The 26,982-nt window shown below is 47.0% G+C and overlaps 1 protein-coding gene across 5 annotated transcripts in view; it reads right to left on the minus strand.

Moving 5' to 3' along the window:
* LOC142731470 (uncharacterized) overlaps positions 1–26,982 on the minus strand; it is a 46,333-nt gene that overhangs the window by 3,071 nt on the left and 16,280 nt on the right. For 2 of the 5 annotated variants that reach the window (XR_012878941.1, XR_012878940.1), the window contains exons 2-3: positions 2,365–2,528; positions 1,647–1,899 (exon numbers count right to left, since the gene is read on the minus strand). Coding sequence is in view for 1 of the 5 variants with exons in the window: in XM_075849408.1 (XP_075705523.1) it covers positions 910–976 (67 nt within the window). In the remaining 4 variants the exon portion in view is untranslated. Of the gene's footprint in view, positions 1–15; positions 136–909; positions 983–1,646; positions 1,900–2,228; positions 2,320–2,364; positions 2,529–26,982 lie in introns of those variants that run through there. The other 3 variants (XR_012878942.1, XR_012878943.1, XM_075849408.1) reach the window with 3 other exon arrangements.

Consider the following 26,982-nt stretch of genomic DNA (forward strand, 5'->3'; position numbering starts at 1 on the left):
CACCATAATATTTACCTGTATCTGCCCTCTGTGGACGCGGATACACATGAAAGTGGCGGGACACAGGACGCCTCTATTTAGTTACCTGCAACCAAAAATGGTCTGGGTGTCACTTGCTTATTAGCCTCTTAAAGGCTGTGTACACCTCTGTAGGCAATATTTTCTATACATATTAATTAACCCCTTCACGACATGGCTATATACTTTCCAACTCCTGATGCCCTGGGCAGGTGTCACATAAATAAATATTGGCAGAATGGAACAGGGTTGTACTTTTCTGTCCGCCGGCTCTCTCTACAAGTGCCGGCACATCTCCCCCTTAGTTTAATCAAACTTATGCCAAACCCCTGCAGATAGCACCTCATCCCCTGTAGATAGCGCCACTGAAGCTCCCTCTAGGAGCGGAATCATTTGCGTTGCCGTCAACTTGGCTGGAAATTGTGCTTCTAGAGGGAGCCCCTGACGTCTCTGTCCATATATGGACAGTGATGTCAGGGACTCCTCTGGGAGTGGAAATTATGGCCTATTTTTGACCTGTTTAAGAGAACCATTTCTCAAATCTGACGTGTTACTTTAAGGGTATGTGCACACGGGGCTGATAAGATGCAGATTTTCTGCAAAGTATTTAATTGCGAGGAAATCTGCAGCGTATTACAGTAGTAGCAATGAGGATGAGATTTTAACAAATCTCATCTACACGTCACGCCAAAAATGAGTTTGACGTTCCGCCGTGTTTACGCCATGTGGAGACGTATCATAAGTGGGAATAAGATTTTACTTATCCAAGACATTGTGAGATTGTTTTTTCGGAACACGTTGTACTTTATATTAGAGGTAAATTTAGCTCCATACATTCTGTGTTACATAGTTACTAAGGATGAAAAAAGACACAAGTCCATCAAGACCAACCTATAATCCGACCGTGTTGATCCAGAGGAAGATAAAACCCCCATGAGGTGGATGACAATTGTCTCATTAGGGGAAAACTCTTCCCCGACTCCAAATCTGGAAATCAGAATAAATCCCTGGATCACCGTCCCATCTCCAGAATCTAGTACCCATAACTTGTAATATTAAAGAGAACCTCCGATTATACTGACATTATATAGGAAACTATTATACTGCCGGAGTGTGCCGATAATCGTCTTTCTACATGACTTGTATTACCAGGTTTACTTCTGACTACAGCACGACTGCCCATAGTCCACCCTGCCGGCTGCCCATAACTCTGCATTAGGAGACAGCGCGTCCTGCTCGTCTTCATGGCTCCTGTATCCAGAACGGCCGCCAGCGCTGTACAATGTAATGTGACCTCTAATGCAGAATTATGAGCAGCCGGCAGCACGAAATGTAGGGATCTAATGTGATGTAAAAGGAGCCGAAATTGTGGATCTCCTACATTACATGTCATTGTACACACGTGTATATGTACTGCACATGACGGTATTAAGGCCTCAACAAGCAGAGGAAGAGAACACGGCAGGTATAAATGGACAGGGGGCGGAGCTAACTCCGACTGACCAGGCCGCGATAGGCTCTCCCACTCCTGAGCCTGCCACCCTGGTTGGTGGGAGCCGGTGTCAGTCTAAGAGGTCTGGCCTCAGGTGTCGACTGATTAATCCCGGGAGTATACACAGACGTAGTACCTGGCAGATCCTTTACAGATAGTCATCACCGAGACACCTCCAGTGCGGTTACTGTAGAATTTCCCAGCATTCCCAGCAGTGTCACCTCTCCAGTCAGCAGCTCCGTCATCTTGTAGATCAGTTCTAAGATCTTCTTCTCATGTATCCGGGAGTGAGGGGGAGGCTCTGTGATGGGACTACTGCTCCATCCTCCTGACTCATGGATGATGGGAGTCGTACAGTCACACGATGTCTTCTTCACTATTGTGTACTCCTGTGTATGGAGAGAGACACTTAGAGAACTGAACACAGTATTCCCCCCTCAGTAGAAAGAGGGAGATTGTGACCCCGCTGTATAGACCTCTAGTGACCCCACATCTGTAATACTGGAGACCTCACCTACAAAAAGACATTGAGAAAATAGAACGAGGCCAAAACTAAAAAGGAAATAATATTGGGGGACTAGATGGACCATGTGCTCTCCTCCTGCCGTCATCTTCTATGTTTCTATATAGATGTCATCCTGATCCTCCTGGTTCCTTGTCATTGTCATTACTCTACAACATTACTATTGCTGCATTGGTGACATGACACATAACTGACCATATTGGTGGCTGATCTTCAGCTTCTTGACGTCACTTGGAAGGTCTGGACGCTGTTATACAGGACACGGGATTCTTCCTATTATGTATTGTCCCTTCCCTATGTGTGACTTGTTCTATAATGTAGAAAAGTTTACCTCTCCGCTCAGCAGGTAGATGATCTCCAAGGTGAAGTCTAATATTCTTCTGCTCATCTCATTCCTGTCCTTGTCCATCCTTGGTGGGTCATTCAGGAGAAGGAACGTTGTGGAGGAGAAGATGAGAAAACTGGAGGAACTGGAGGATCTAGTACTGCAGATGTCTTTATGAATTAAGGAGAAGATGGAGATCATACAGGGGACATCATCACGTGTGACATACAGAACCTCACTTATTGATCATTGAGAGAAACATCTTCTCAGAGCCGTCACCACATGGAATAAAGGGGTATTCCCAACACGGACAACTCTCCCCAGGATATGCCAGAAATGTCTGATAGATGCGGCTCCACCTCTGGGTGGCCTTGTTAGGCGGTTCCTGTAACTCCTATAGAAAAGAATGGAGAGACACAATCTGCTCAGGTCCTCCTGCTATATAATCTGCTGCCAACAGATCAGACTGGTGGTCAGTGTGACAGATGCCCTTTATGAATGAATACACCCCTAATATAAGTTTTTACAGATATTAGAAGTTACCTCAGAGATCCTGGATCTTCAGAGACATCTAAAATTCTTAATTATTAAAGTATTTCCCTATTCCTTGTAGATTATTTTACCGGATAGCAACTTTATTCACATCTGAAAGACAGATACTAACCATGGTTAATGGGAACCGGCGGTCACGTGTGAATGTGCAGAAGGTCCCGCCAGTCCTGCGAGCATGTGCGGAAGGTCCCGCCAGTCCTGCGAGCATGTGCGGAAGGTCCCGCCAGACCAGTGTGGAGGAGCGGAAGTTCCCGCCAGACCAGTGGGCAGGCGCGGAAGGTCCCGCCAGACCAGCGGGCAGGCGCGGAAGGTCCCGCCAGACCAGCGGGCAGGCGCAGAAGGTCCCGCCAGACCAGTGCGCAGGCGTGGAAGGTCCCGCCAGACCAGTGCGCAGGCGCGGAAGGTCCCGCCAGACCAGTGCGCAGGCACGGAAGGTCCCGCCAGACCAGTGTGCAGGCGTGGAAGGTCCCGCCAGACCAGTGTGCAGGCGCGGAAGGTCCCGCCAGACCAGTGTGCAGGCGCGGAAGGTCCCGCCAGACCAGTGTGCAGGCGCGGAAGTTCCCGCCAGTCCAGTGTGCAGGCGCAGAAGATCCCGCCAGACCAGTGTGCATGCGCAGAACGTCCCACCAATACAGTGTGTATGTCCTGGTAGTTTAGTGTGAGGAAGCAGCATGTATTGTGCTGGGTGTGCAGGATCTCTGCATTATCTTATCACTTAGCAGTCACATCTTACACACAGACTTCTGTAAAGCGTGACCTGTCCTCCATCGTCTACATTACTTGGTGCTTTTCCTTTTAAACCTGTTCCCCCACTTCTTCATTATTCTGTGCTCCTTCTAGACCTGTCCTCTGCTTCTACATTACTCTGTGCTCCTCCTTCTAGACCTGTCCTCTGTTTCTACATTACTCTGTGCCTCTCCTTCTAGACCTGTCCTCTGCTTCTACATTACTCTGTGCTCCTCCTTCTAGACCTGTCCTCTGCTTCTACATTACTCTGTGCTCCTCCTTCTAGACCTGTCCTCTGCTTCTACATTACTCTGTGCTCCTCCTTCTAGACCTGTCCTCTGCTTCTACATTACTCTGTGCTCCTCCTTCTAGACCTGTCCTCTGCTTCTACATTACTCTGTGCTCCTCCTTCTAGACCTGTCCTCTGCTTCTACATTACTCTGTGCTCCTCCTTCTTCTAGACCTGTCCTCTGCTTCTACATTACTCTGTGCTCCTCCTTCTAGACCTGTCCTCTGCTTCTACATTACTCTGTGCTCCTCTTTCTAGACCTGTCCTCTGCTTCTACATTACTCTGTGCTCCTCCTTCTAGACCTGTCCTCTGCTTCTACATTACTCTGTGCTCCTCCTTCTAGACCTGTCCTCTGCTTCTACATTACTCTGTGCTCCTGCTTCTAGACCTGTCCTCTGCTTCTACATTACTCTGTGCTCCTCCTTCTTCTAGACCTGTCCTCTGCTTCTACATTACTCTGTGCTCCTCCTTCTTCTAGACCTGTCCTCTGCTTCTACATTACTCTGTGCTCCTTCTTCTAGACCTGTCCTCTGCTTCTACATTACTCTGTGCTCCTCCTTCTAGACCTGTCCTCTGCTTCTACATTACTCTGTGCTCCTCCTTCTAGACCTGTCCTCTGCTACTACATTACTCTGTGCTTCTCCTTCTAGACCGGTCCTCTGCTTCTACATTACTCTGTGCCTCTCCTTCTAGACCTGTCCTCTGCTTCTACATTACTCTGTGCTCCTCCTTCTAGACCTGTCCTCTGCTTCTACATTACTCTGTGCTCCTCCTTCTTCTAGACCTGTCCTCTGCTTCTACATTACTCTGTGCTCCTCCTTCTTCTAGACCTGTCCTCTGTTTCTACATTACTCTGTGCTCCTCCTTCTAGACCTGTCCACCACCTTCGGCACAGTCGAACACACCCTCCTGATACAAATTCTCTAGTCCCTTGACATCACAGACTTGGCCCTCTCCTGGATCTCCTCATACCTTACCAACTAAAGATTTACTATCGCTCCCTTATGGGTCTCAGTGTTCTGGATCCCTTACTCTTCTCCATCTAAATCTTTGGTCAAATTTACCTCTGGTCTTGATGTTACCTCCCTGCTATCTAGAGTGTCTAACAGTTATCTCCTCTTTCACCTCCCACTTCCTTAAGATTAACATGGAGAAAACGGAATCATCTTTACCCCATTTCACTCAACCCCCTTACCAGAACTATCAAATCACAGTTAATGGCTCCACACATTTCCCCGTCTCACAGGTCCGCTGCATTGTGATAACCCTTAATTTCAAATAGCACAGCCAAGCGCTTACCACTTCTTGCTGCCTCCACCTCAAAAACTCTCTTGAAGTCAGTCTTTCCTCGAACAGACATAAATTCTAGTATATATGCCCTCATCATCTACTGTCTAGACTACTCCAACACCCTTCTCTGTGGCTTCCCATCTAACACTATTGCACCCCTCCTACCCATTCTCAACTCAGCTGCAAGGGTAAATCTACCTCTCCCCTCATTCCACCTCTGCGGTCACTGGCCACCCATTGCCTACCAAATTAAGTTATACATATTAAAAATTACATGCAAGGCTGTCAACAAACCATCCCCTCCATACATCTCTGCCCTAATCTCCCAATACCTCCCCACACATAATCTCCGGTCCTCATAAGACCTTCTTTGTTCTCATTTTATCTGTTCCTCACATCATCGTCTAGATTTCTCCCGTGCTTCCCCTAGTAGTCTACGAGGGCAGGGTCTCTCTCCCTCTGGACCAGTCTGTCATTCAATAATGTTTGTCTCTTCTTATGTACCGTATATATCGGCGTACAAGACGACTTTTTACACCCTTAAAAAAATGTCAAAAGTGTGGGGTCGTCTTATATGCCGGATATTGTCTACATTAGGGATGCACGTTGCAGCCGCACAGCTCAGTATAATACACATGAATGTATGGGAGCGCGGCTGCGGCTGTGTAATTCAGCCACAGCCCCGCTCCTGAGTCATGTTAAGTTCGCGGGGTCAGGATGATGCAATGCGGCCAGCGCTGCACTAATGAGCGGCGGCACTGGAGACAGAACATGGCGGGCGCGCTACAAAACACCCCCATGTTCTGTCTTCAGTGCCTGAACTGACGCTCATTAGTGCAGCGCCGGCCGCATCACCTCATGCTGACCGCGCGCGCACTTCCTGTCAGGAGCGGGGCAATGGCTGTATTACACAGCCGCAGCCCCGCTCTATAAACGGCGGAGATCAGAGAAACCGCTCATCTCCGCCGTTATTCCCCTGAATGCTGCGATCACAGCTGACTGCAGCATTCAGGGGAAAGTGAGAAGGGGGGATGCCCCTGGATCGCGTCACAGGGAATTCCTGTGACGCGATCGAGGGCCATACCATATATGGGCAGACAGCCCAGGGTCTATTGACGGACCCCATGGCTGTCTTACCATATTTCATGTTGTTAGGACATACCCAAGTATGTCCTAACAACTGCCTGTGTATTATCCGTCCACAGGTTAATGTACTGGCACATATCTGATATATGTCAGTACATTAAAGTTTAAAAATAAAGTAAAAACAAAGTATTGTTAAATTGTAAAAAAAATAAATACACCTTCACCTTTTTTACAATAAACATTAAAATAAGTCTCAATACATAAAATACACACATTCAGTAATGGCGCGGACAACAATGTTTTTGCATCATTTATGATGTGTACGCTGTAAAAAAATGAAATAAACACGGCTTTCATTCACTTATTAATGTGAGGCGCGAGGTGCGATGAATTTACCCTCCATGTTCCTCACATTAATAGTAATTAACCCCATCATGTACCTCGCACATTAACCCAATATGACTGAGAAACATGATGGGATTAATTACTATTAATGTGAGGTGCGTTCAAAATTCATCACACGTCGCGCCTCACATCAGAAAACGGAAGAATTTTTTTTTTATTACTGTTGGCAAAAGTATCGAAATCGCAATACTAAACGAAGTATCGGTATCGAAGTCCAAATTCTGGTATCGTGACATCCCTAGTCTACATATTGTCTACACACAGGTTGTGTGTTACCTTGTGAGCCTGCAGTCCGGTACACAGGCTCCCGGGATTCACGGAATCCGCCACGGATCTGAGGGAAGCCGGTATTAGCCGCCAGGGAACATCTCTGTAAGATCCTCTGGCCCGCCCTTTCCTCTCATTCCCTGCCTCTCAGATCTCGAGCGATGAAGCAGCCTATCTGCACATGCGCGAGTTCAAAGAGACAGAGAGTCCTGGGTCCTGCCGCCGATGGCCATAGTGAAGCGCTCCTGCACGAAATGGTGAGTATATCTTAAATTCTATATTTTAAGGGTAAAAGTTGGGGGTCGTCTTATACGCCCAGTCGTCTTATACGCCGACATATACGGTACTTAACCCCTTGGACACGCAGCCAATTCAAATTTTTCCTCCCTCCTTCCAAAAGCCAGAACTTTTTGGTTTTTCCGTTGACATAGCCGTATGAGAACATGTCTTGTGCTGGACGTGAAGTAATTTTAAAAGGGGATTTCCACGATCAGACAACGGATGACCTCCACTGGATAGGTCATCAGTATATGATGGTGGGGGTCCGACACCCGGACCCCGCACAGATCAGCTGCTCCGGCTGCCGGATGTTTTGATCGGTATGCAGTAGTTGGAGCCGGAAGCAAATGGCTCCGACCACTGAACAGCGGCCGTTCTGCAGAACTAAAGGCTCTGCTCCTATTCACTTTAACACTGCAGCACGACCGCTCTATTCCGTGACCGGAGCATCTGCTTTCAGCATGGACGTCTGGTGCCCGGAGGCAGCCGGAGCAGTTGAGCGGTGTGGGGTCCGGGTGTCAGACCCCCACAGATCATATACCGATGGCCTATCTGGTGGAGGTCGTCAGTTGTCCGATCGTGGAAAACCCCTTTAATGTCCCCTATAATGTACTGGGTAAGAGGAAACAATTGTGGGCTGGAATAGCGGAAAACGCAGTGAATCCTATTGATTTTTAGGTTTCGTTTTTGCAGCGTTCACCATGCGGTGAAAATAACTTGTTACCTTTATTCTCCGGGTCAATACGATTACGACGACACCAAATTTATAGATTTATCTTCGACAAGGAAAGAAAAATTTGTCCAAAATAGAAAACAGTTTTGCGACGCCATTTTGAGAAACAGAACGTTTTATATTTCCGGTGATTGCGCGGTGTGAAGGGTTTTATATTTCCGGTGATTGCGCGGTGTGAAGGGTTTATATTTCCGGTGATTGCGCGGTGTGAGGGGTTTATATTTCTGGTGATTGCGCGGTGTGAGGGGGTTTATATTTCCGTGATTGCGCGGTGTGAAGAATTTATATTGCCACACACTGCCCCTTGTAGATAGGGCCACACACAGCCCCCCTGTAGATATTACCACACACACTGCTCCCTGTAGATATTACCACACACACTGCTCCCTGTAGATATTACCACACACACTGCTCCCTGTAGATATTACCACACTGCTCCCTGTAGATATTACCACACACACAGCCCCCCTGTAGATATTACCACACACTGCTCCCTGGAGATATTACTACACACTGCTCCCTGTAAATATTACCACACACACTGCTCCCTGTAGATATTACTACACACACTGCTCCCTGTAGATATTACCACACACACTGCTCCTTGTAGATATTACCACACTGCTCCCTGTAAATATTACCACACACACTGCTCCCTGTAGATATTACCACACACTGCTCCCTGTAGATATTACCACACACACTGCTCCCTGTACATATTACCACACACACTGCTCCCTGTACATATTACCACACACACTGCTCCCTGTAGATATTACCACACACACTGCTCCCTGTAGATATTACCACACACACTGCTCCCTGTAGATATTACCACACACTGCTCCCTGTAGATATTACCACACACACTGCTCCCTGTAGATATTACCACACACACTGCTCCCTGTAGATATTACCACACACACACTGCTCCCTGTAGATATTACCACACAATGCTCCCTGTAGATATTACCACACACACTGCTCCCTGTAGATATTACCACACACACTGCTCCCTGTAGATATTACCACACACACTGCTCCCTGTAGATATTACCACACACTGCTCCCTGTAGATATTACCACACACACTGCTCCCTGTAGATATTACCACACACACTGCTCCCTGTAGATATTACCACACACACACTGCTCCCTGTAGATATTACCACACACTGCTCCCTGTAGATATTACCACACACACTGCTCCCTGTAGATATTACCACACACACTGCTCCCTGTAGATATTACCACACACACTGCTCCCTGTAGATATTACCACACTGCTCCCTGTAGATATTACCACACACACTGCTCCCTGTAGATATTACCACACACTGCTCCCTGTAGATATTACCACACACACTGCTCCCTGTAGATATTACCACACACACTGCTCCCTGTAGATATTACCACACACTGCTCCCTGTAGATATTACCACACACACTGCTCCCTGTAGATATTACCACACACACTGCTCCCTGTAGATATTACCACACACTGCTCCCTGTAGATATTACCACACACTGCTCCCTGTAGAGATTACCACACACACTGCTCCCTGTAGATATTACCACAGACACTGCTCCCTGTAGATATTACCACACAATGCTCCCTGTAGATATTACCACACACTGCTCCCTGTAGATATTACCACACACACTGCTCCCTGTATATATTACCACACACACACTGCTCCCTGTAGATATTACCACACACACTGCTCCCTGTAGATATTACCACACACACTGCCCCCTGTAGATATTACCACACACACTGCCCCCTGTAGATATTACCACACACACTGCTCCCTGTACATATTACCACACACTGCTCCCTGTACATATTACCACACACTGCTCCCTGTATATATTACCACACACTGCTCCCTGTAGATATTACCACACACTGCTCCCTGTAGATATTACCACACACACTGCTCCCTGTAGATATTACCACACACACTGCTCCCTGTAGGGAATGCCACACACTGCTCCCTGTAGGGAATGCCACACATTGCTCCCTGTAGGGAATGCCACACACTGCCCCTTGTAGATATTACCACACACTGCTCCCTGTAGATATTACCACACACTGCTCTCTGTAGATATTACCACACACTACTCCCTGTACATATTACCACACACACTGCTCCCTGTAGATATTACCACACACTGCTCCCTGTAGATATTACCACACACACTGCTCCCTGTAGGGAATGCCACACACTGCTCCCTGTAGATAATACCACACTGCTCCCTGTAGATATTACCACACACTGCTCCCTGTAGATATTACCACACACACTGCTCCCTGTAGATATTACCACACACACTGCCCCCTGTAGATATTACCACACACACAGCCCCCCTGTAGATATTACCACACACACTGCTCCCTGTAGATATTACCACACACACTGCTCCCTGTAGATATTACCACACACACTGCTCCCTGTACATATTACCACACACACTGCTCCCTGTACATATTACCACACACTGCTCCCTGTATATATTACCACACACACTGCTATATTACCACACACACTGCTCCCTGTAGATATTACCACACACTGCTCCCTGTATATATTACCACACACTGCTCCCTATAGATATTATCACACACTGCTCCCTGTAGATATTACCACACACACTGCTCCCTGTAGATATTACCACACACTGCTCCCTGTAGATATTACCACACACACTGCTCCCTGTAGATATTACCACACACTGCTCCCTGTAGATATTACCACACACACTGCTCCCTGTATATATTACCACACACACTGCTCCCTGTAGATATTACCACACACTGCTCCCTGTAGATATTACCACACACACAGCCCCCCCGTAGATATTACCACACACACTGCTCCCTGTAGATATTACCACACACACTGCTCCCTGTAGATATTACCACACACTGCTCCCTGTAAATATTACCACACACACTGCTCCCTGTAGATATTACCACACACACTGCTCCCTGTAGATATTACCACACACACTGCTCCCTGTAGATATTACCACACATACTGCTCCCTGTAGATATTACCACACACTGCTCCCTGTAGATATTACCACACACACTGCTCCCTGTAGATATTACCACACACTGCTCCCTGTAGATATTACCACACACACTGCTCCCTGTATATATTACCACACACACTGCTCCCTGTACATATTACCACACACTGCTCCCTGTAGATATTACCACACACTGCTCCCTGTAGATATTACCACACACTGCTCCCTGTAGATATTACCACACACACAGCCCCCCTGTAGATATTACCACACACACTGCTCCCTGTAGATATTACCACACACTGCTCCCTGTAAATATTACCACACACACTGCTCCCTGTAGATATTACCACACACACACTGCTCCCTGTAGATATTACCACACACACAGCCCCCCTGTAGATATTACCACACACTGCTCCCTGTAGATATTACCACACACACTGCTCCTTGTAGATATTACCACACACTGCTCCCTGTAAATATTACCACACACACTGCTCCCTGTAGATATTACCACACACACACTGCTCCCTGTAGATATTACCACACACACTGCTCCCTGTAGATATTACCACACACACTGCTCCCTGTAGATATTACCACACACACTGCTCCCTGTAGATATTACCACACACTGCTCCCTGTAGATATTACCACACACACTGCTCCCTGTATATATTACCACACACACTGCTCCCTGTATATATTACCACACACTGCTCCCTGTAGATATTACCACACACACTGCTCCCTGTAGATATTACCACACACACTGCCCCCTGTAGATATTACCACACACACTGCTCCCTGTACATATTACCACACACTGCTCCCTGTACATATTACCACACACACACACTGCTCCCTGTAGATATTACCACACACACTGCTCCCTGTAGATATTACCACACACACTGCTCCCTGTAGTGAATGCCACACACTGCTCCATGTAGGGAATGCCACACATTGCTCCCTGTAGGGAATGCCACACACTGCCACTTGTAGATATTACCACACACTGCTCCCTGTAGATATTACCACACACTGCTCTCTGTAGATATTACCACACACTGCTCCCTGTAGATATTACCACACACACTGCTCCCTGTAGATATTACCACACACTGCTCCCTGTAGATATTACCACACACACTGCTCCCTGTAGATATTACCACACACACTGCTCCCTGTAGATATTACCACACACACCTCCCTGTAGATATTACCACACACACCTCCCTGTAGATATAACCACACACACTGCTCCCTGTAGATATTACCACACACACTGCTCCCTGTAGATATTACCACACACACTGCTCCCTGTAGATATTACCACACACTGCTCCCTGTAGATATTACCACACACACTGCTCCCTGTAGATATTACCACACACACCTCCCTGTAGATATAACCACACACACTGCTCCCTGTAGATATTACCACACACACTGCTCCCTGTAGATATTACCACACACACTGCTCCCTGTAGATATTACCACACTGCTCCCTGTAGATATTACCACACACACTGCTCCCTGTAGATATTACCACACACACTACTCCTTGTAGATATTACCACACACTGCTCCCTGTAGATATTACCACACACACTGCTCCCTGTAGAGAATACCACACACACTGCTCCCTGTAGAGAATACCACACACTGCTCCCTGTAGATATTACCACACACTGCTCCCTGTAGATATTACCACACACTGCTCCCTGTAGATATTACCACACACACTGCTCCCTGTAGATATTACCACACACAGCTCCCTGTAGATATTACCACACACACTGCTCCCTGTAGATATTACCACACACACTGCTCCCTGTAGATATTACCACACACACTGCTCCCTGTACATATTACCACACACACTGCTCCCTGTACATATTACCACACACACTGCTCCCTGTAGATATTACCACACACTGCTCCCTGTAGATATTACCACACACTGCTCCCTGTAGATATTACCACACACACTGCTCCCTGTATATATTACCACACACACACTGCTCCCTGTATATATTACCACACACACTGCTCCCTGTAGATATTACCACACACACTGCTCCCTGTAGATATTACCACACACACTGCTCCCTGTAGATATTACCACACACACACTGCTCCCTGTATATATTACCACACACTGCTCCCTGTAGATATTACCATACACTGCTCCCTGTAGATATTACCACACACACTGCCCCCTGTAGATATTACCACACACACTGCTCCCTGTACATATTACCACACACTGCTCCCTGTACATATTACCACACACTGCTCCCTGTATATATTACCACACACTGCTCCCTGTATATATTACCACACACTGCTCCCTGTAGATATTACCACACACTGCTCCCTGTAGATATTACCACACACACACTGCTCCCTGTAGATATTACCACACACTGCTCCCTGTAGATATTACCACACACACTGCTCCCTGTAGATATTACCACACACACTGCTCCCTGTAGATATTACCACACACACAGCCCCCCTGTAGATATTACCACACACACTGCTCCCTGTAGATATTACCACACACACTGCTCCCTGTAGATATTACCACACACACTGCTCCCTGTAGATATTACCACACACACAGCCCCCCTGTAGATATTACCACACACACTGCTCCCTGTAGATATTACCACACACTGCTCCCTGTAGATATTACCACACACACTGCTCCCTGTAGATATTACCACACACTGCTCCCTGTAAATATTACCACACACACTGCTCCCTGTAGATATTACCACACACACTGCTCCCTGTAGATATTACCACACACACTGCTCCCTGTACATATTACCACACACACTGCTCCCTGTAGATATTACCACACACTGCTCCCTGTAGATATTACCACACACACTGCTCCCTGTAGATATTACCACACACACTGCTCCCTGTATATATTACCACACACACACTGCTCCCTGTATATATTACCACACACACTGCTCCCTGTAGATATTACCACACACACTGCTCCCTGTAGATATTACCACACACACTGCTCCCTGTAGATATTACCACACACACTGCTCCCTGTATATATTACCACACACACACTGCTCCCTGTATATATTACCACACACACTGCTCCCTGTAGATATTACCACACACACTGCCCCCTGTACATATTACCACACACACTGCTCCCTGTACATATTACCACACACTGCTCCCTGTATATATTACCACACACTGCTCCCTGTAGATAATACCACACACACTGCTCCCTGTAGATATTACCACACACTGCTCCCTGTAGAAATTACCACAGACACCGCTCCCTGTAGGTATTACCACACACACTGCTCCCTGTAGATATTACCACACACACTGCTCCCTGTAGATATTACTACACACACTGCTCCCTGTAGATATTACCACACACACTGCTCCCTGTAGATATTACCACACACACTGCTCCCTGTACATATTACCACACACTGCTCCCTGTACATATTACCACACACTGCTCCCTGTAGATATTACCACACACACTGCTCCCTGTAGATATTACCACACACTGCTCCCTGTAGATATTACCACAGACACTGCTCCCTGTAGATATTACCACACACACTGCTCCCTGTAGATATTACCACACACTGCTCCCTGTAGATATTACCACAGACACTGCTCCCTGTATATATTACCACACACACTGCTCCCTGTAGATATTACCACACACACTGCTCCCTGTAGATATTACCACACACACTGCTCCCTGTAGATATTACCACACACACTGCTCCCTGTAGATATTACCACACACACTGCTCCCTGTAGATATTACCACACACACTGCTCCCTGTAGATATTACCACACACACTGCTCCCTGTAGATATTACCACACACACTGCTCCCTGTAGATATTACCACACACACTGCTCCCTGTAGGGAATGCCACACACTGCTCCCTGTAGGGAATGCCACACACTGCCCCTTGTAGATATTACCACACACTGCTCCCTGTAGATATTACCACACACACACTGCTCCCTGTACATATTACCACACACACTGCTCCCTGTAGATATTACTACACACACTGCTCCCTGTAGATATTACCACACACACTGCTCCCTGTAGATATTACCACACACACACTGCTCCCTGTATATATTACCACACACACTGCTCCCTGTAGATATTACCACACTGCTCCCTGTAGATATTACCACACACACAGCCCCCTGTAGATATTACCACACACACTGCTCCCTGTAGATATTACCACACACACTGCTCCCTGTAGATATTACCACACACACACTGCTCCCTGTAGATATTACCACACACACTGCTCCCTGTAGATATTACCACACACACTGCTCCCTGTAGATATTACCACACACACTGCTCCCTGTAGATATTACCACACACACTGCTCCCTGTATATATTACCACACACTGCTCCCTGTAGATATTACCACACACACTGCTCCCTGTAGATATTACCACACATTGCTCCCTGTAGATATTACCACACACACTGCTCCCTGTAGATATTACTACACACTGCCCCCTGTAGATATTACCACACACTGCTCCCTGTAGATATTACCACACACACTGCTCCCTGTAGATATTACCACACACACTGCTCCCTGTATATATTACCACACACTGCTCCCTGTAGATATTACCACACACACTGCTCCCTGTAGATATTACCACACACTGCTCCCTGTAGATATTACCACACACACTGCTCCCTGTAGATATTACTACACACTGCCCCCTGTAGATATTACCACACACTACTCCCTGTAGATATTACCACACACACACTGCTCCCTGTATATATTACCACACACACTGCTCCCTGTAGATATTACCACACTGCTCCCTGTAGATATTACCACACACACAGCCCCCTGTAGATATTACCACACACACTGCTCCCTGTAGATATTACCACACACACTGCTCCCTGTAGATATTACCACACACACTGCTCCCTGTAGATATTACCACACACACACTGCTCCCTGTAGATATTACCACACACACTGCTCCCTGTAGATATTACCACACACACTGCTCCCTGTAGATATTACCACACACACTGCTCCCTGTATATATTACCACACACTGCTCCCTGTAGATATTACCACACACACTGCTCCCTGTAGATATTACCACACACACTGCTCCCTGTAGATATTACCACACACACTGCTCCCTGTAGGTATTACCACACACACACTGCTCCCTGTAGGTATTACCACACACACACTGCTCCCTGTAGATATTACCACACACACACTGCTCCCTGTAGATATTACCACACACTGCTCCCTGTAGATATTACCACACACACTGCTCCCTGTAGGGAATGCCACACACTGCTCCCTGTAGGGAATGCCACACATTGCTCCCTGTAGGGAATGCCACACACTGCCCCTTGTAGATATTACCACACACTGCTCCCTGTAGATATTACCACACACTGCTCCCTGTAGATATTACCACACACACTGCTCCCTGTATATATTACCCCACACACTGCTCCCTGTAGATATTTCCACACACACTGCTCCCTGTAGATATTACCACACACACACTGCTCCCTGTAGATATTACCACACACTGCTCCCTGTAGATATTACCACACACACTGCTCCCTGTACATATTACCACACACTGCTCCCTGTAGATATTACCACACACACTGCTCCCTGTACATATTACCACACACTGCTCCCTGTAGATATTACCACACACACAGCCCCCCTGTAGATTTTACCACACACACTGCTCCCTGTAGATATTACCACACACACTGCTCCCTGTAGATATTACCACACACACACACTGCTCCCTGTAGATATTACCACACACTGCTCCCTGTAAATATTCCCACACACACTGCTCCCTGTACATATTGCAAGACACACTGCCCCCTGTAGATATTACCACACACACTGCTCCCTGTAGATATTACCACACACACAGCCCCCCTGTAGATATTACCACACACACAGCCCCCCTGTAGATATTACCACACACACAGCCCCCCCTGTAGATATTACCACACACTGCTCCCTGTAGATATTACCACACACACTGCTCCCTGTAGATATTACCACACACACAGCCCCCCTGTAGATATTACCACACACACAGCCCCCCTGTAGATATTACCACACACACAGCCCCCTGTAGATATTACCACACACACAGCCCCCCTGTAGATATTACCACACACACTGCTCCCTGTAGATATTACCACACACTGCTCCCTGTAGATATTACCACACACTGCTCCCTGTAGATATTACCACACACTGCTCCCTGTAGATATTACCACACACACTGCTCCCTGTAGATATTACCACACACTGCTCCCTGTAGATATTACCACACACACTGCTCCCTGTAGATATTACCACACACACTGCTCCTTGTAGATATTACCACACACACTGCTCCCTGTAGATATTACCACACACACTGCTCCCTGTAGATATTACCACACACACTGCTCCCTGTAGATATTACCACACACTGCTCCCTGTATATATTACCACACACACTGCTCCCTGTATATATTACCACACACACTGCTCCCTGTAGATATTACCACACACACGCTGCTCCCTGTACATATTACCACACACACACTGCTCCCTGTATATATTACCACACACACTGCTCCCTGTAGATATTACCACACACACTGCCCCCTGTAGATATTACCACACACACTGCTCCCTGTACATATTACCACACACTGCTCCCTGTATATATTACCACACTGCTCCCTGTAGATATTACCACACACACTGCTCCCTGTAGATATTACCACACACACTGCTCCCTGTAGATATTACCACACACACTGCTCCCTGTAGATATTACCACACACTGCTCCCTGTAGATATTACCACAGACACTGCTCCCAGTAGATATTACCACACACACTGCTCCCTGTAGATATTACCACACACACTGCTCCCTGTAGGGAATGCCACACACTGCTCCCTGTAGGGAATGCCACACACTGCCCCTTGTAGATATTACCACACACTGCTCCCTGTAGATATTACCACACACACACTGCTCCCTGTACATATTACCACACACACTGCTCCCTGTAGATATTACCACACACACTGCTCCCTGTAGATATTACCACACACACTGCTCCCTGTAGATATTACCACACACACACTGCTCCCTGTATATATTACCACACACACTGCTCCCTGTAGATATTACCACACTGCTCCCTGTAGATATTACCACACACACAGCCCCCTGTAGATATTACCACACACACTGCTCCCTGTAGATATTACCACACACACACTGCTCCCTGTAGATATTACCACACACACACTGCTCCCTGTAGATATTACCACACACACTGCTCCCTGTAGATATTACCACACACACTGCTCCCTGTAGATATTACCACACACACTGCTCCCTGTAGATATTACCACACACACTGCTCCCTGTATATATTACCACACACTGCTCCCTGTAGATATTACCACACACACTGCTCCCTGTAGATATTACCACACACTGCTCCCTGTAGATATTACCACACACACTGCTCCCTGTAGATATTACTACACACTGCCCCCTGTAGATATTACCACACACACTGCTCCCTGTAGATATTACCACACACACTGCTCCCTGTAGATATTACCACACACACTGCTCCCTGTATATATTACCACACACTGCTCCCTGTAGATATTACCACACACACTGCTCCCTGTAGATATTACCACACACTGCTCCCTGTAGATATTACCACACACACTGCTCCCTGTAGATATTACTACACACTGCCCCCTGTAGATATTACCACACACTGCCCCCTGTAGATATTACCACACACACACACACACACACACACACACACACTGCTCCCTGTAGATATTACCACACACTGCTCCCTGTAGATATTACCACACACACAGCCCCCTGTAGATATTACCACACACACTGCTCCCTGTAGATATTACCACACACTGCTCCCTGTAGATATTACCACACACACACTGCTCCCTGTAGATAATACCACACACACAGCCCCCCTGTTGATATTACCACACACTGCTCCCTGTAGATATTACCACACACACACACACACTGCTCCCTGTAGATATTACCACACACTGCTCCCTGTAGATATTACCACACACTGCTCCCTGTAGATATTACCACACACTGCTCCCTGTAGATATTACCACACACACAGCCCCCCTGTAGATATTACCACACACACTGCTCCCTGTAGATATTACCACACACTGCTCCCTGTAGATATTACCACACACACTGCTCCCTGTAGATAATACCACACACACTGCTCCCTGTAGATAATACCACACTGCTCCCTGTAGATATTACCACACAATGCTCCCTGTAGATATTACCACACACACTGCTCCCTGTAGATATTACCACACACACTGCTCCCTGTAGATATTACCACACACACTGCTCCCTGTAGATATTACCACACACACTGCTCCCTGTAGATATTACCACACACTGCTCCCTGTAGATATTACCACACACACTGCTCCCTGTAGATATTACCACACACTGCTCCCTGTAGATATTACCACACACACTGCTCCCTGTAGATATTACCACACACACTGCACCCTGTAGATATTACCACACACACTGCTCCCTGTAGATATTACCACACGCACTGCTCCCTGTAGATGTAGATATTACCACACACTGCTCCCTGTAGATATTACCACACACTGCTCCCTGTAGATATTACCACACACACTGCTCCCTGTAGATATTACCACACACACTGCTCCCTGTAGGGAATGCCACACACTGCTCCCTGTAGGTATTACCACACACACACTGCTCCCTGTAGATATTACCACACACACACTGCTCCCTGTAGATATTACCACACACTGCTCCCTGTAGATATTACCACACACACTGCTCCCTGTAGGGAATGCCACACACTGCTCCCTGTAGGGAATGCCACACATTGCTCCCTGCAGGGAATGCCACACACTGCCCCTTGTAGATATTACCACACACTGCTCCCTGTAGATATTACCACACACTGCTCCCTGTAGATATTACCACACACACTGCTCCCTGTATATATTACCCCACACACTGCTCCCTGTAGATATTTCCACACACACTGCTCCCTGTAGATATTACCACACACACACTGCTCCCTGTAGATATTACCACACACTGCTCCCTGTAGATATTACCACACACACTGCTCCCTGTAGATATTACCACACACACTGCTCCCTGTAGATATTACCACACACTGCTCCCTGAAGATATTACCACACACTGCTCCCTGAAGATATTACCACACACACTGCTCCCTGTAGATATTACCACACACTGCTCCCTGTAGATATTACCACACACACTGCTCCCTGTATATATTACCACACACACTGCTCCCTGTATATATTACCACACACACTGCTCCCTGTAGATATTACCACACACGCTGCTCCCTGTAGATATTACCACACACACTGCTCCCTGTACCTATTACCACACACTGCTCCCTGTAGATATTACCACACACACAGCCCCCCTGTAGATTTTACCACACACACTGCTCCCTGTAGATATTACCACACACACTGCTCCCTGTAGATATTACCACACACACACACTGCTCCCTGTAGATATTACCACACACTGCTCCCTGTAAATATTACCACACACACTGCTCCCTGTACATATTGCAAGACACACTGCCCCCTGTAGATATTACCACACACACTGCTCCCTGTAGATATTACCACACACACAGCCCCCCTGTAGATATTACCACACACACAGCCCCCTGTAGATATTACCACACACACAGCCCCCCCTGTAGATATTACCACACACTGCTCCCTGTAGATATTACCACACACACTGCTCCCTGTAGATATTACCACACACACTGCTCCCTGTAGATATTACCACACACACAGCCCCGCTGTAGATATTACCACACACACAGCCCCCTGTAGATATTACCACACACACAGCCCCCCTGTGGATATTACCACACACACTGCTCCCTGTAGATATTACCACACACTGCTCCCTGTAGATATTACCACACACTGCTCCCTGTAGATATTACCACACACTGCTCCCTGTAGATATTACCACACACACTGCTCCCTGTAGATATTACCACACACTGCTCCCTGTAGATATTACCACACACACTGCTCCCTGTAGATATTACCACACACACTGCTCCCTGTAGATATTACCACACACACTGCTCCCTGTAGATATTACCACACACACTGCTCCCTGTAGATATTACCACACACTGCTCCCTGTATATATTACCACACACACTGCTCCCTGTATATATTACCACACACACTGCTCCCTGTAGATATTACCACACACACTGCTCCCTGTAGATATTACCACACACACGCTGCTCCCTGTACATATTACCACACACACACTGCTCCCTGTATATATTACCACACACACTGCTCCCTGTAGATATTACCACACACACTGCCCCCTGTAGATATTACCACACACACTGCTCCCTGTACATATTACCACACACTGCTCCCTGTACATATTACCACACACTGCTCCCTGTATATATTACCACACTGCTCCCTGTAGATATTACCACACACACTGCTCCCTGTAGATATTACCACACACACTGCTCCCTGTAGATATTACCACACACACTGCTCCCTGTAGATATTACCACACACTACTCCCTGTAGATATTACCACAGACACTGCTCCCAGTAGATATTACCACACACACTGCTCCCTGTAGATATTACCACACACACTGCTCCCTGTAGATATTACCACACACACAGCCCCCCTGTAGATATTACCACACACAGCCCCCTGTAGATATTACCACACACACAGCCCCCCTGTGGATATTACCACACACACTGCTCCCTGTAGATATTACCACACACTGCTCCCTGTAGATATTACCACACACTGCTCCCTGTAGATATTACCACACACACTGCTCCCTGTAGATATTACCACACACTGCTCCCTGTAGATATTACCACACACACTGCTCCCTGTAGATATTACCACACACACTGCTCCCTGTAGATATTACCACACACACTGCTCCCTGTAGATATTACCACACACACTGCTCCCTGTAGATATTACCACACACACTGCTCCCTGTAGATATTACCACACACTGCTCCCTGTATATATTACCACACACACTGCTCCCTGTATATATTACCACACACACTGCTCCCTGTAGATATTACCACACACACTGCTCCCTGTAGATATTACCACACACACGCTGCTCCCTGTACATATTACCACACACACACTGCTCCCTGTATATATTACCACACACACTGCTCCCTGTAGATATTACCACACACACTGCCCCCTGTAGATATTACCACACACACTGCTCCCTGTACATATTACCACACACTGCTCCCTGTACATATTACCACACACTGCTCCCTGTATATATTACCACACTGCTCCCTGTAGATATTACCACACACACTGCTCCCTGTAGATATTACCACACACACTGCTCCCTGTAGATATTACCACACACTGCTCCCTGTAGATATTACCACAGACACTGCTCCCTGTACATATTACCACACACACTGCTCCCTGTAGATATTACCACACACACTGCTCCCTGTACATATTACCACACACACTGCTCCCTGTAGATATTACCACACACACTGCTCCCTGTAGATATTACCACACACACTGCTCCCTGTAGATATTACCACACACACTGCTCCCTGTAGATATTACCACACACACTGCTCCCTGTAGATATTACCACACACACTGCCCCCTGTAGATATTACCACACACACTGCTCCCTGTACATATTACCACACACTGCTCCCTGTACATATTACCACACACTGCTCCCTGTAGATATTACCACACACTGCTCCCTGTAGATATTACCACACACTGCTCCCTGTAGATATTACCACACACACTGCTCCCTGTAGATATTACCACACACACTGCTCCCTGTAGATATTACCACACACACTGCTCCCTGTAGATATTACCACACACACTGCTCCCTGTAGATATTACCACACACACTGCTCCCTGTAGATATTACCACACACACTGCTCCCTGTAGATATTACCACACACACTGCTCCCTGTATATATTACCACACACACACTGCTCCCTGTAGATATTACCACACACACTGCCCCCTGTACATATTACCACACACACTGCTCCCTGTACATATTACCACACACTGCTCCCTGTAGAAATTACCACAGACACCGCTCCCTGTAGGTATTACCACACACACTGCTCCCTGTAGATATTACCACACACACTGCTCCCTGTAGATATTACTACACACACTGCTCCCTGTAGATATTACCACTCACACTGCTCCCTGTAGATATTACCACACACACTGCTCCCTGTAGATATTACCACACACACTGCTCCCTGTACATATTACCACACACTGCTCCCTGTAGATATTACCACACACACTGCTCCCTGTAGATATAACCACACACTGCTCCCTGTAGATATTACCACAGACACTGCTCCCTGTAGATATTACCACACACACTGCTCCCTGTAGATATTACCACACACACTGCTCCCTGTAGATATTACCACACACACTGCTCCCTGTACATATTACCACACACTGCTCCCTGTAGATATTACCACACACACTGCTCCCTGTAGATATTACCACACACACCTCCCTGTAGATATTACCACACACTGCTCCCTGTAGATATTAGCACAGACACTGCTCCCTGTATATATTACCACACACACTGCTCCCTGTAGATATTACCACACACACTGCTCCCTGTAGATATTACCACACACACTGCTCCCTGTAGATATTACCACACACACTGCTCCCTGTAGATATTACCACACACACTGCTCCCTGTAGATATTACCACACACACTGCTCCCTGTAGATATTACCACACACACTGCTCCCTGTAGGGAATGCCACACACTGCCCCTTGTAGATATTACCACACACTGCTCCCTGTAGATATTACCACACACACACTGCTCCCTGTACATATTACCACACACACTGCTCCCTGTAGATATTACCACACACACTGCTCCCTGTAGATATCACCACACACACTGCTCCCTGTAGATATTACCACACACACACTGCTCCCTGTATATATTACCACACACACTGCTCCCTGTAGATATTACCACACTGCTCCCTGTAGATATTACCACACACACAGCCCCCTGTAGATATTACCACACACACTGCTCCCTGTAGATATTACCACACACACACTGCTCCCTGTAGATATTACCACACACACACACTGCTCCCTGTAGATATTACCACACACACTGCTCCCTGTAGATATTACCACACACACTGCTCCCTGTAGATATTACCACACACACTGATCCCTGTAGATATTACCACACACACTGCTCCCTGTATATATTACCACACACTGCTCCCTGTAGATATTACCACACACACTGCTCCCTGTAGATATTACCACACACTGCCCCCTGTAGATATTACCACACACACACACACACACACACACACACACACACACACACACACACACACTGCTCCCTGTAGATATGACCACACACTGCTCCCTGTAGATATTACCACACACACAGCCCCCTGTAGATATTACCACACACACTGCTCCCTGTAGATATTACCACACACTGCTCCCTGTAGATATTACCACACACACACTGCTCCCTGTAGATAATACCACACACACAGCCCCCCTGTAGATATTACCACACACTGCTCCCTGTAGATATTACCACACACACACACACTGCTCCCTGTAGATATTACCACACACTGCTCCCTGTAGATATTACCACACACTGCTCCCTGTAGATATTACCACACACTGCTCCCTGTAGATATTACCACACACACAGCCCCCCTGTAGATATTACCACACACACTGCTCCCTGTAGATATTACCACACACTGCTCCCTGTAGATATTACCACACACACTGCTCCCTGTAGATAATACCACACACACTGCTCCCTGTAGATAATACCACACTGCTCCCTGTAGATATTACCACACACTGCTCCCTGTAGATATTACCACACACACTGCTCCCTGTAGATATTACCACACACACTGCTCCCTGTAGATATTACCACACACACTGCTCCCTGTAGATATTACCACACACACTGCTCCCTGTAGATATTACCACACACTGCTCCCTGTAGATATTACCACACACACTGCTCCCTGTAGATATTACCACACACTGCTCCCTGTAGATATTACCACACACACTGCTCCCTGTAGATATTACCACACACACTGCTCCCTGTAGATATTACCACACACACTGCTCCCTGTAGATATTACCACACGCACTGCTCCCTGTAGATGTAGATATTACCACACACTGCTCCCTGTAGATATTACCACACACTGCTCCCTGTAGATATTACCACACACACTGCTCCCTGTAGATATTACCACACACACTGCTCCCTGTAGATATTACCACACACACTGCTCCCTGTAGGTATTACCACACACACACTGCTCCCTGTAGATATTACCACACACACACTGCTCCCTGTAGATATTACCACACACTGCTCCCTGTAGATATTACCACACACACTGCTCCCTGTAGATATTACCACACACACTGCTCCCTGTAGATATTACCACACACACTGCTCCCTGTAGATATTACCACACACTGCTCCCTGTAGATATTACCACACACACTGCTCCCTGTAGATATTACCACACACTGCTCCCTGTAGATATTACCACACACACTGCTCCCTGTAGATATTACCACACACACTGCTCCCTGTAGATATTACCACACACACTGCTCCCTGTAGGTATTACCACACACACACTGCTCCCTGTAGATATTACCACACACACACACTGCTCCCTGTAGATATTACCACACACTGCTCCCTGTAGATATTACCACACACACTGCTCCCTGTAGGGAATGCCACACACTGCTCCCTGTAGGGAATGCCACACACTGCTCCCTGTAGGGAATGCCACACATTGCTCCCTGTAGGGAATGCCACACACTGCCCCTTGTAGATATTACCACACACTGCTCCCTGTAGATATTACCACACACTGCTCCCTGTAGATATTACCACACACACTGCTCCCTGTATATATTACCCCATACACTGCTCCCTGTAGATATTACCACACACACTGCTCCCTGTAGATATTACCACACACACACTGCTACCTGTAGATATTACCACACACTGCTCCCTGTAGATATTACCACACACACTGCTCCCTGTAGATATTACCACACACACTGCTCCCTGTAGATATTACCACACACTGCTCCCTGAAGATATTACCACACACACTGCTCCCTGTAGATATTACCACACACTGCTCCCTGTAGATATTACCACACACACTGCTCCCTGTATATATTACCACACACACTGCTCCCTGTATATATTACCACACACACTGCTCCCTGTAGATATTACCACACACGCTGCTCCCTGTAGATATTACCACACACACTGCTCCCTGTACATATTACCACACACTGCTCCCTGTAGATATTACCACACACACAGCCCCCCTGTAGATTTTACCACACACACTGCTCCCTGTAGATATTACCACACACACTGCTCCCTGTAGATATTACCACACACACACACTGCTCCCTGTAGATATTACCACACACTGCTCCCTGTAAATATTACCACACACACTGCTCCCTGTACATATTGCAAGACACACTGCCCCCTGTAGATATTACCACACACACTGCTCCCTGTAGATATTACCACACACACTGCTCCCTGTAGATATTACCACAGACACTGCTCCCTGTAGATA

Source organism: Rhinoderma darwinii, unplaced genomic scaffold (genome assembly GCF_050947455.1).
Source record: "Rhinoderma darwinii isolate aRhiDar2 unplaced genomic scaffold, aRhiDar2.hap1 Scaffold_799, whole genome shotgun sequence".
NCBI lineage: Eukaryota > Metazoa > Chordata > Amphibia > Anura > Rhinodermatidae > Rhinoderma > Rhinoderma darwinii.